Source organism: Staurois parvus, unplaced genomic scaffold, assembly GCF_062004578.1.
Source record: "Staurois parvus isolate SC_StPar_1 unplaced genomic scaffold, SC_StPar_1.0 ptg000414l, whole genome shotgun sequence".
Taxonomy (NCBI): domain Eukaryota; kingdom Metazoa; phylum Chordata; class Amphibia; order Anura; family Ranidae; genus Staurois; species Staurois parvus.
Genome location: NW_028318210.1, coordinates 3,851,892 through 3,865,175, shown reverse-complemented (window position 1 = coordinate 3,865,175; position 13,284 = coordinate 3,851,892). Strand labels below are relative to the sequence as shown.

The 13,284-nt window shown below is 41.7% G+C and overlaps 1 protein-coding gene across 8 annotated transcripts in view; it reads left to right on the top strand.

Moving 5' to 3' along the window:
• The window catches only part of DPF3 (double PHD fingers 3), a 455,271-nt gene that overhangs the window by 182,822 nt on the left and 259,165 nt on the right, over nucleotides 1–13,284 (top strand). For all 8 annotated transcript variants that reach the window (XR_016314150.1, XR_016314149.1, XM_089686861.1 and 5 more), the window contains one exon: nucleotides 9,382–9,542. Coding sequence is in view for 6 of the 8 variants with exons in the window: in XM_089686861.1 (XP_089542987.1) it covers nucleotides 9,382–9,542 (161 nt within the window). In the remaining 2 variants the exon portion in view is untranslated. The remainder of the gene's footprint in view (nucleotides 1–9,381; nucleotides 9,543–13,284) is intronic.

Sequence of the window (13,284 nt, the reverse complement as noted above, 5' to 3'; positions counted from 1 at the left end):
TCCAGAAAGTAGGTTATATTCCAGTGCGTTCCAGTTGCAGAAAAAAAAAGTAGAACTTGCTGCATTTTTTCTGCACACAACTGTACTGGGACGTGGTCAAATACATCAGGAACACACCAAAACGCACTGGAACACACATGTCCCTATTTATATTGAAGAAAAAGAGAGGGGAAAAAATGAACTGGAATGCATAAAAAAAACACTGGAACGCGTCAGTCCACACCAGACCACGTCAAAAACACGCATGCTGAAATGCATCTGGACATCGTTTCTATAGTGTGAACCGGCCCTAAAAGATATAGGCCACCACGCAGAGCACAAAGCCATCTAAAATGATCACAAAATGTGTTCCCATTGTTTGTTGTTCACTTATGGTCATTTTGATATTCTTCCCAAAAAATTTCTCTATCAGAATATAGACAGCCTCAGAAATGTAAAATTATACAAGGATAGCCAAGATATGTGTTTTATATTACTTAAAGAGTAAGAGCCCATTCACACTTGTGCGACTTGTCATGTGACTTTGGGGTCCAAAGTCGCATGAAAAGTTGCACCCCATGTTTCCCAGTGACTACCATTCATATCTGTGCGACTTGAAAGTAGTTCCTGCACTACTTTGGTCCGACTTTCATGCGACTTGAGGGCAATAGACTCAATGTAAACCCTCAAAAGTCACATTAAAGTCGCACCTGAATGATATAAATGTGACTTGTGTGCAACTTTGTACAGCATAAACAATCATCCTTGGTCTAAGCCAGAGTCACAGTTATTAAAAGTAACGTCAGAGTCACAATGAAAATTGCATGATTTAGAAGTCAATTGGAGCCTAACAACTTTTATTGAGAAAAAAAAATCCCCTCTGAGTGGTCATTATATTAATAGATTCCTACCTGATCCTGCTGTAAAGAAAGTGCTATATGTACCACCAAGTTTTATGGGTACTTATCCTGAATAGGAGTGACTAATTGTGACTAATGATGTTAATCAGCTGGTGCACTTGGCATGCTCTGATGAGGGGCAGCCTCTCCCTCCACAGCCCAGTGCTCCAGTGAGCACGGGGGAGGGGGGCAGAGCAGAGAGCTGTGACTAACAGTCACTGCTCTCTGCTCAGAGCGGCGGTGAGAACCTGACCGCTGAGTTCTCACACATAGAGCCAGTGGGGGACAGATGTAGGCATCGGACTGATGCTACATCCATCTAGCTAAGTATAATTTTAAAAAAAAGGAAAGCCATACTTCTCTTTTAATGCACAGGTGTCTGTGCAAGTCGCAACTGAAAATGCCAAAAAAAGGGCAGGAACCTTTTTTCAAACTGGTGCGGAATCGCACCAATTTGACCGGTTCCATTGCCAACAATAGGGTGTGACTTGTCATGCTTTTTGAAACTGTCAAGTCACACCAATGCAAGTGAAGGGATGGACGCTGCTCAACCGACCCCAGGAGTTCAATGTTGAGGTATGGCCTCAGCTGCCATTCTGGCCACGCCCTCTGGTGCGGTTTGCAAAACGCATCAGAGGGCATGGACAGAACCGTGGCTGAGGCCATTCTTCAACATTGGACTCCTGGGCTCGGTTGAGCAGCGTCCATCCCTTCACTTGCATTGGCTGACACTGGAATCGCTCGGACTCATGCTCCCCTCTTCTCACTTGCTGGTGGAGTGATCTGTTTCCTTCCAGCCATAGCTTATAGTGGCACCATAAGGTATACTTTTCACTTTTGTCAAGTCACAGCGGAGTGAAGCAGGGATTAGGGAGTATCTTACCAAAAATGACATTTTGGTTGGAAGAGGATTCCTAAAACCTGACTTGTATCTTGGTGCAGAATTCTTCACACAAGCAGAATATGATATTTCTGAAGGCATTCTTTACACTAGACGTGTGTGGAATGACTTGAGAAGCCATATTCTATTGACTTTCTAAAAAATTACAGTGGTTGCTGTTTGAAAAGGAAAGGTAATTTTTAATAACAATAAATTACAATATGGCTTGTGTAGCAGTTGTATATATAGTTACATTGTTAGTCTGGTTGAAAAAAAGACACATGCCCATCTAGTTCAACCATTAAAAAAAAAAAAAAAAAAAAAAGTGTTTTATATATATATATATATATATATATATATATATATATATATATATATATACAGTCCTAATATTCATAATCCTATACCCACAGTTGATCCAGAGGAAGGAAAACCCCCCATGATCCAATTTGCTCCAGCAGAGGAAACAAATTCCTTCTTGATCCCCCAAGAGGCAATTGGATATTCCTTGGATCAACTTTACCTATAAATATTAGTATCCAGTTATATTATGTGCATTTAGGGAAGAATCCAGGCCTTTTTTACAACATTCTACTGAGCTGGCCAGAACCAGCTTTTGAGGGAGAAGTCCCCAGGGATTCTGCCGCAATTCGCCATTGTGGCGGATGTATATCTGCCCAATGGTGAATTCCATGTGCACTGACAGTGATTACTGTCAAGGCGCATTGATACCATATACCTCCCCTGTAGTTCCAGCTCTGCCTGTGACATCACTGCAGAGGGCGGAGGGGGACAAGAGGAGAGCGTGTGTAGTGTGTATTCCTCCATCAGCGGCTATTGATTTCAGAATGTTGTAGCAAGGTGAGCTTTCTGCAGCATGCAGTACCGGTAACTGCTACTAATCCTAACTGTTCTCCACTGATCCCCACCAGCTCTCCTCTTCTGTCCATCCCAGGAGCTTGACATCGCCTGGGATGGATAAGAGAGGAGAGCTGTCGGGGATCAGCGCGCCAAATCCGACATGTACCAGCAACTGCTCTGAGCAGCTCTGCATGAGGAAGAAATTAAATAGTACTACAGACCCCCTGTACCCTGACCTGGTAACCCTCCTGCTCTGCTCTGCCCTTTTGACACCCTTGCGCCCTGCCCTGGTGACCCATCTGTGCCCTGACCTGCTGAACCCCCTGTGCTCTGCCCTGGTGACCCCCCCTTAGTCCTGACCTGGTGACCCCCCCATGCTCTGACCTGGTGACCCCCCCTGTGCCCTGACCTGGTGACCCCCCTGTGCCCTGACCTGGTGACCTCCCCTGTGCGCTGACCTGGTGACCCCCCCTGTGCCCTGACCTGGTGACCTCCCCTGTGCGCTGACCTGGTGACTCACCTGTGCCATGACCTGGTGACTCACTTGTGCCCTGACCTTTTTATCCCCTGTGTTCTGACCTGATGACCCCCCCCGTGTTATGATCTGGTGACCCCCCTGTGCTCTGCCCTGGTGACCCTCCTGCTGTGCTCTGCCATGTTGACACCCCTGTACCCAGATTTGGTGATCCCTCTGAGTTCTGCTCTGATGACACCTCTGTGCCCTGGCCTTGTGGCTCCTCTGTGCCCTGACCTGGTGACTCCCATCTGCCCTGACCTGGTGACTCCTCTCTGACCTGACCTGGTGACTCCCCTCTCCCTTGACCTGGTGACTCCCTTGTGCTTTATCCCTGGTGACCCCCCCCCCCCCCCGTGCCCTGACCTGGTGACTCCCCTGTGCCCTGGTATGTTGACCCACTGTGTTCTGACCTGGTCACCGCCCTGTGTTCTGATCTGGTGACCCCTTTGTACCCTGCCCTGGTGACTCCCTTGTGCCCTGACATAGTGACTCTCCTGTGCTCTGCCCTGGTGTGACCCCTCTGAATTCTGCCCTGGTGACACCCCTGAGCCCTGGCCTGGTGATCCTCCTGTGCTCTGCCCTGGTGACACCCCTAGTTAGTTTCAGTTTAAATTCATGTGTGCATATCCCAATTTTGACCCAAAATTGAGCATCTGTGCAGAAAAAAAAGGCAGCCCAACTTTCACAGTAAGGAAGTAAAGTTTTAATATTTTTTCTATTATTCAATATTATTTTTAAAAATAATTATTGTTATATCAACAGCTCGCTGATCTGAAAATTATTTCAGGGGTTCCCCGAGATCTCAGACATTTTGCCAGGGGTTCCTCGAAGGCAAAAAGGTTGAGAAACACTGCCCTAGTATGTATGATGCATATTCTTAGCGCCCAAGTGCATAACTTTACATTTATCAACATTAAACCTCATTTGCCACATAGTTGCCCAATTAAACAGTGCATTGAGGTCCGCTTGTAAGTTGGAGACATCTGCAAAGACTGAAATGGTACCTTTAATCCCAGATCCTATATCGTTTATAAATATATTAAAAAAGTAAGGGTCCCAACACTGAACCTTGGGGTACATCACTGACAACCCTAGACCATTCAGAGTATGAATCATTAACCACTACGCTCTGAATACGATCTTTTTGCCCTTTTTCCAGCCATTTACATACTGATTTTTCCAAGCCCATAGACTTTACCTTACACATTAGCCATGTGTGGGGAACTGTGTCAAATGCTTTTGCAAAATTCAAGTATACCACATCCACCGCCACCCCTTTTGTCTAAGGTTTTGCTCACCTTCTCATAAAAAGAAATCAGATTTGTTTGATAACTTCTGTCTTTCATGAATCCATGCTGTCTGTTGCTTAAAATATTTTTTCCAGCAAGAACTCATCTATGTGATCTTTTATTAAACTCTCCAGTATATTCCCAATTATAGAAGTTAAACTAACAGGTCTATAATTACTTGGTAAAGACTTTGACCTCTTTTTAAATATAGGCACCACATTGGCCTTACGCCAATCCCGTGGTACTATGCCAGTCATTAAAGAGTCTCTAAATATTAGAAACAATGACTTTTAAATGACAGAGCTCAATTTTTTTAGGACATGTGAGTGTATGCCATCCGATCCAGGTGCTTTATTCACCTTTATTCTGTCTAAATATTTCTGGACCATAAACATTTTGATCATTGTGGATCATTTGGGGCTGTGTCAATACCATCCCCATTATGGATTTGAACTCCCCCATGCTCCTTTGTATACACAGAGCTGTATTTAATAAAGTTGCCTTTGCTTTGTCCCCGGTCACCCACTATAGATTATTTTGTAAAAGGCCTACATGCTCAGACCTGACCTTTTTTACTAATAATAAATTTTTATAAATTTGGGGGGGTTTGTTCTACTTTATTTTGCAACCTGTCGTTCGTTTTGACTCATATACATGTACCACTATATTTATCACCTCTGGAACTATATATGGGCACAGAATTTTGATGCTTGAAGGGTTATCTGTTATTATAGAACTGGCTAACTTACCGTAATTTGCCCATATGATACACGTTTGCTTCAATCATTGATGGAAGGGTCCCTCCCTAACTGAGTGATCATGGTTTTCCTGTTGCTGCATTAAGTATGTCAAATCTCCCTGAGGAAGCAGGTTCTTCTCCTGCAAAATGGAGAAAATTAAAAGGAGATACTTATATACTGTATATAAATGTGTTCTTTATATGTACTGTATATGGAATTCTGTAGCGACTTATAGCAAGCTTGATGCTAGTAATGTCACAATGCCATGCAATGCTCTATAGGTTTTTATCAAATAGAGCTAGTTGATGCTCAACCTTTGTACTACAATCATGTTTTTTACATTCTATAATAAGTCTTAGATTTTTTAATAATATTTACATGTAGTGTTGGTGTGGTGCCTAAAAAGTCCCAGTCATTTTTTCTGGTTAGGGTATTTTTTATTTCTCAGTGTCCTCACAATAATAAACGTGGCACCAGAAAAATCCAATAGCAAGATAAGAGACCACTAGATATAGGGGTCGCCTTCCCTCTTTTTTCCTAGTAGCATCCTTCAATTTACAGTTGAAATATTTCAGACGGAAGGGTGTTTACAGGGTCGCTCATGAAGCCAATTTCAGAACCAGTAAAAATTTGCAGTGTATGGCCAGCTTTAGTAATACTGAAAAGAGTATAAAAAGCTTACTTAAAAAAAAAATTCAACCTGACTTCTTGTAGAAAAGCAGCAGCTAATACAAAGATTGGGGGGCCTAACAGAAATTGTTTATTACAGGTACTTATATAGCGCTGTCAATTTACGCAACACTTTACATATACATTGTACATTCACATCAGTCCCTAACCCTCAAGCGGCGTACAATCTAAGGTCCCTAACTCACATTCATACATACTAGGGCAATTTAGACAGGATCCAATTCACCTACCAGCATGTCTTTGGAGTGTGGGAGGAAACCGGAGTACCCAGAGGAAACCCACGCAAGCACAGGGAGAACATGCAAACTCCAGGCAGGTGGTGCCGTGGTTGGGATTCGAACCAACGACCCTAGTACTGCCAGGCAGAAGTGCTAACCATTTAGCCACTGTGCTGCCCATAAATTGTTGCTCGTCATCCTGCTTTCTTGACCATCAATCAGTGCATCCTGCCTAGTGGTCCAAGATACACCCTTTTATCGTCCTGTATAACTACTGATATAGGGAACATGCATCTGTAGTGTCTTTTGGGTATTACAAGTAGCAGTATGCATTCTCTCTCCATCCACCCAGACATCATCTGTTATGGATGAGTGGTATATGTGTTGTAGACACAGCACCTCTGCACCCCCATGTAACCTTTTTCCAACACTGTTCACCCCTGCATGCATTTTCTAGCACTGTTCACTCCTACACCCCTCTTTCAGCGCTGTTCACCATTTCACCCCTCTTCCAACACTATTGACCTGAACAAGTCCTCTAGCACGGTTCACCCTTGCACCCTCTGCAACCCTCTTACAACATACAACACTGTTAACCCTTCAACTGACCCTGTTGCTGACTGTTTACCTGCAGTGTTACAAATGTAGGGCTGGACTCCTAGTCTTAGCAACCAAGGTATTACGGGCTGCGGATGATGCCAGGGGCCGAGCCAAAGGAAGCGACTATTATCCACAATCCGCTACAACCTGAAGATTCATGCAAAAAATTTGCAGATAGGGCAGTGATTTCTGAAAGTATTATGGCTGATGGGTAGGGGCATGGCAGCCAGTACATTTTAATAAATAAAAAAAGAAAAATGGCAGAAGGTTGTTTCTTCAATATTGATTTTTTTTTCCTGTACCTATAGAAGTCACAATGTGTACCGCCCAGTTTGAGAACTATTGATATAGTAAATTGTTTCGCAAGTTATTATGAACAATTCAAGCTGCCTATAGAGCACTGCGTAAAGCTAGAAAGATAAGAAATATATAATATTATTTTTTAAAGGTATACTATGTAAGTAAGAACACATAGTAAACATATACTGAGGGTTTCTCAAATTTGGCTAGAAAAATTGCAGTACACTTTAATTATACCACTGATATAGTTGGACTACCAATGCAGTTCTAAAGTGCAGACCAGAGCTTCTCCTGCCCACTGAAGTTCTGGCATTAAACAGAGACAGGGGAATGTCCTAATGTCAATTTGGAAAGAAATCAAAGAACCATAAACAATCTTGACCTAGGATCAAAATGGCTCCACAGGGATGGATTTGAGGTCCAACACAAGATACTTACAGGCATCACAAGGTACCCACACTTAAGCGCTGCTGTTATCTTAGAAACATTTTATGCCAGGTATGGTGCATGTTAAGTCTATTACTCCTAAAACCGAAGTGTTGTTTAGACCATTAGGCAGCTTACTCTCTTTTTGAATGGCTACCTCAAGCTCAAGTGCAGCATTACAATGATCCAAACACACACAGTCCATCACTGAATTGCTCAAACCCCCCCCCCCCCCACAAAAAAAAAAAAAAAAGGTTTTGGAGTGGCCTAGTCAAAGTCCGGACTTAGTGTTACTAAGCCCAGGACCCTAAATTCACTGTGTCTGGTCTACCACAGTACACAGAACACAGAAGTGCAATTATTTTAGTAAATACAAACTGCTAAATACCTTTTCTCAGCAGTCAGCGCAGTCTTGTGACTTCTAACAGTGTCCAGCTGAGCACATGTTAAAGCTTGTGGAGTTTTTATTTTGCTCTAGGAGTATTCAGAACCCCTGACCTCTGTCTGGACAGTGCTGATTGGCCTTGTGCTGATCACATGCATTCTCCCCAAGAAAAAAAAAACCTCTCTAGCAATACACACCAAACTGAGCATGTGCAGAGTGTCTCCACACGGTATGTCTTATCAGGAGATAAGAGGAGGACACTGGAAGAAGGGGAGGATAAGAGAAGTCAGAATCAAACAGCATTTTTACACAATGCAGAAGATTAACCCCCCTTTGGTTCCATAGTGAGTATAACAAACATGCTTTACTGCATATACAGACTGATTTTACTGTTGTAGGTTTAGTAACACTTTAAATCCTATTGAGAATCTGCAGAATGAACTTAAACAGGGTGCTCATGCTGGAAAACCCTCCAGTGTGGCTGAATTAAAACAATTCTGCAGAGAAGAGTGGGCCAAAATTCTTCCACAGCGATGTGAAAGGCTCATTGCCACGCTCGATTGCAGTGGTTGCCGCCAGCTGTGGCACAACCAGTTATTAGGTTTAGGGGGCAATTACTTTCTCACATGGGGCCAGGCAGGCTTGGGCAGCTTTTTTCCCTTAATAAATTAAATTATTATTTAAAAACTGCATTTTGTATTTACTCAGGCTATCTTTGTGTAATGTTAAAATTTGTTTGATGATCTGAATCATTTAAGTGTGACAAATATGTAAAAAAATAAAAAATCAGGAAGAGGCAAATACTTATTCACAGCATTGTACTTTGCAGTGAAGTCACAAAATGGCAGCATTTTTGAAAATACCATGATGCTAGTATATTTCTTCTTGGCAAGTACAGGATAAAATGCTATACACGCAGCTCTTGACTTTACTATGTACAGCACTTGGCATTTTGCCATTTGGTGTGCTTTGTGTTTCCAGGGTCCAGTTGGCCTTTGACATCTAGAACTGGCAGAACCAAAATGATGGTTAACGCTGTGTAAACTCTTCTATAATTTATATTTTTAGCTCCTGAATAAATTACTTATGTATAGGAGGGTATATCCATCACAATGACAGCAAGTTGAAAAAAAGCCCATTATTTTTGGATTAGCAATGCAGATTCCAGTGTCAGTTCTATGCCTCCAGCCTACACACTGGACAATGAATCAGCATCATTATGTTTGTCCAATTAGCAGAGAGAAGATCCAGGGAGAGAAATTACATTGGAATCTGCAGTGCCAAACCAAAAATAAAGTGCGTCATCTGCCTGTAGCAAGCAACAAATATAGTATGTATACTGTGTATATACTGTAGGCGTTTTCCTGGAGTTCCACTTTAACAACAAAAGCAGAATATGGTGCAAGAGCAGAATATATAATAATGTATTTTCTAAGACAAATGTCTGTAATGACAGCAATATATTTTTTTCTTTTTTTTTTGCATTGTATTTAGAATCTGATTACTACATTTGTTTGTACGGAATTAATAGTTATCTATCCACTTTTCTTTCCATAGTTCTGATGGGATTACTGACCATCTCTCTCTTCCCTTGCAGGCTTGGAGATCAGTTTTACAAAGAAGCGATTGAACATTGCCGTAACTACAACGCCAGACTGTGTGCCGAACGTAGTGTCCGTCTTCCCTTCCTTGACTCACAAACTGGTGTGGCTCAAAACAATTGCTACATATGGATGGAGAAAAGGCACAGAGGGCCAGGTAGAGTACTGGTCAGTGCATTCACGCAGCATCAATCTATCTAAATATTGTTCTTGTCAGGCAATCTGAATTCTGTGTATAGAATATTGTTTTGTTACATTTTCTGTTTAACCAAGTAACGTCTGCCTGTGTTCACATATGTGCAGTGCGGTAAACCGCATGTGATTTGGATAGGAATTGCACTGCATTCCTATTCAAATCACATTCAATTCTTTGCAGTGCTGTTTGAGTCCATCTATTTTCTATGACTCGAATCACACCGCACCCGCATGAAAAAGGCGCAGGCAGCTTTTTTTGTTCCGCACTGGAATCGGACCGCATGGGTGTTCAAACCCATGTGATCCAATTCTGGCAATCATACTGTGTTTTACGACCTGTTTTTGGGGTTTCATTAAAATTGACACCTGCAGCAGATTGCATGAACACAGTGCAATTTGGATGTGGTGCACAGGATTCACTGCGTTTCCCTCACAGCACATACAGTCATGGCCAAAAACACTGGCACCCCTGAATTTCTGTCAGATAATGCACCATGTCGCCCAGAAAATTGTTGCAGTTACAAATGTTTAGGCATTCTCATGTTTATTTCTTTTGTTTGCATTGGTATGACACAAAGAAGTGGAGAAACAAAAAGCAAAATATGACACATACCATGCAAAATTCCAAAAATGGACTGGGCAAAGTTATTGGCACCCTCCATTTAATATTTGGTAGCACACTAATTGGAAAAAATAACTGAAATCAATTGCTTTCTGTAACCATCAATGAGTTTCTTTTGGACCACTCCTTCTATTGCCAACCACTCTAGATCTATCAGATTGGAAGGGTTCCTTTTCCCAATTGCTGTATTGGGATTGATAGAGGTGCTGTACGGGATTGAGATCCGGACTCATTGCTGGGCAGTTCAGCACTCTCCAGTTCTTTGTCTGAAACCATTTCTGGGTGCTTTTTGAAATGTGCTTTGGGCCATTGCCCTGCTGTAAGACACATGACCTCTGATGAAGCCCCAGCTTTCTGACAATGGGCCCTACATTGCACCCCAGAATTCTTTGGTAGTCTTCAGATTTGATAATGCCATGCACACGGTCAAGACATCCAGTGCCTGAAGCAGCAAAGCAACCCCAAAGCATCAGTGAACCTTCACCATGTTTGACAGTAGAGACTGTATTCTTTTCTTTAAAGGTCTCATTTCTTTTTCTGAAAACAGTAGAATGATGGGCTTTACCAAAAAGCTGTAATTTTGTTTCATCTGTTCACAACACATTGCCTCAAAATGATTTTGGCTTGCTCAGGTAAGTTTTGGCAAACTCCAATCTGGCTCTTTTATATTGTGTCAGCAGTGGGGTCTTCCTGGGTCTCCTACAATAGCGTTCTTGACAATGTTGCGCACAGTGGACACAGGAACATTAAGATCTCTGAAGATGGACTTGTGACCTTGAGATTGTCCATGCTTTTTCACAATTTTTGTTCTCAAATCCTCAGACAGTTCTTTGCTGCTCTTTCTCTTCTCCATGCATGTGGCACACAGAGACACACAGCAGGTTAAATTTTTCACCATTTTAACTGGTTGCAGCTGTGATTTCTATATTGTCAGCATCTGTTAATTGATACAGGTGAGTTTAATTACAAATTACAGGAGCATCACAAACTTGGAATGCTGTTATTTCTTACAATTTTGAGAAGTTGCCAATAATTTAGTCCAGTCCATTTTTAGAGTTTTGCATGGGATGTGTCAGATTTGGCCTTTTGTTTCTCCGTTTTTTTGTGTCATACTGATACAAACAAAAGGAAAAAACATGAGAATGCCTAAACATTTGCAATTGCAACAATTTTCTGGGCAAAGTGGTGCATTATCTGACAGAAATGCAGGGGTGCCAATATTTTTGGCCATGACTGTATGTGAACCTAGGCTCAATCACTACAGTCACAACAGTCTGGCAGAGATCTGTGATTGCTCAGTTGTTTTTTTTTTTTTGTTCCATAAATGTTTTATTTAGAAAGGTTATAATCATTTTGTAAAGTGCTGAGCAAATTGTTGGCGCTATATAAATCCTGTGCGAAAATGCTAATAATAATATAACACAAGATAACCAATTACAAAAGGGTCACAGATAAGGCATTTTATAAAATAAGTAAGTTAACATAAATTCAAAATGAATTGGGCACAAGGTTATCTGTACAAAACATAAAAACCAGAGAAATAGTAATAGACATTAGCTATACAGTAGCCAATGATCAGGCTCAGAAGTGTATAAGGGGTTTAAGGGTATTCTACACAAACTAAATTATAGTAATAAGCAAGGATTAAAGGATAAGTTCATATTTTGTAACTTTACGTGTTATACCCATTAGTGGTGCACCGAAATGAAAATTCTGGTAACGAAAATTCAAAATGCACTTGGCCGAAAACCTAAACCGAAATGCGCAGTTTTTAAAAATGAATATATATTTTTTGGAAAAAAATACACTGCTTAAAAAAACAAAAAAAAACCAATATATACCCCAATTTTATGTAAAATATAAAAGAGGATGTTACGGCGAGTAAATAGTTACCCAACATGTCACTCTTTAAAATTGCACATATTCGTGGAATGGCGTGAAAATACTTAAAAAACTCCATGGGTGATGCTTTAAAAATTTCTGCAGGTTAGCAGTCTAAAGTTACAGAGGAGGTCTAGTGCTAGAATTCTTGCTCTTGCTCTGATGTTCGTGGCGATACCTCACGTGTGTGGTTTGAACACCATTTACACATGTGGGCATGGCCTACGTATGCGTTCACCACTATGTGTGAGCACGGGGGGGGGGGCACTTTTAAACCATTTATTTATTTATCTAATGGGGTGTTTTTTTTTTGCTCACTTTTAATCACATCCCAAGAAATGCATGCATCCCTTGTGATAGAAATAATTAGTGACAGGTCCTCTTTTTGGAGAGATATGGGGTCAATAAAGACAAAAAAAAATGGCCGGAACGGGAAGTGACATCACTCCGGTCCTCCAAGGGCATAGAGGTGAGTGGCGGTCATCTTTCCTTCACTTATCTCTATACCCAGGGCCTGGATCGATGGTTTCTCAGGTAAGGCTGAGAATAAACTGAGCGACGGCCGGTGGCAGCAGCGGCGAGGGGCGGGGTTTTTTCGGCACCTGTATCGGTGCTTTTTTTTCATTTCGGCCACTGGTCTAGGCTATTACCTGCAAAAAAAGTGAATTTATTATATTTTGTAAAAAGATGGACTTATCCTTTAAAGGCATGGAAATAGGGGAATAAGGAGGGAAAGGGGGAAGACATACAAAGTGGGAGGGTGAGGAAAAGTGAAGTGGGGAGAGGGAAGAAGAGCAGGGATGAAGGAGAGAGGGGGGTGTTGATGGGGGTGGGGTGTCCAATCTTTCGGTCCACCCCCCCCAACATAATAGTTTAGACCAGTGGTTCACAACCTTTGGAAGCTCAGGCCCCACATTTGTGCTTGGTCATTAAGTCGCGACCCAAAAATAATTTAACTTCCGAAACATTATCATTTATTCCACAAAACAACTTGTGCTGTATTCTACAATGTATATGCACTTTTTAAACGGTAAACAAACGGCTTCCTTCCAAAATGGATAATCACAGTAATCACAGCGCTACGAAACAACCCAATACAATAAACGATATTGAAACATACGAAATTGATTAGAACTATTGGGAAAACTGGGGATGTTTCTTGCTCTTGATAAGTGTCTCAAAGTCCGTGGTGATGGTAAAC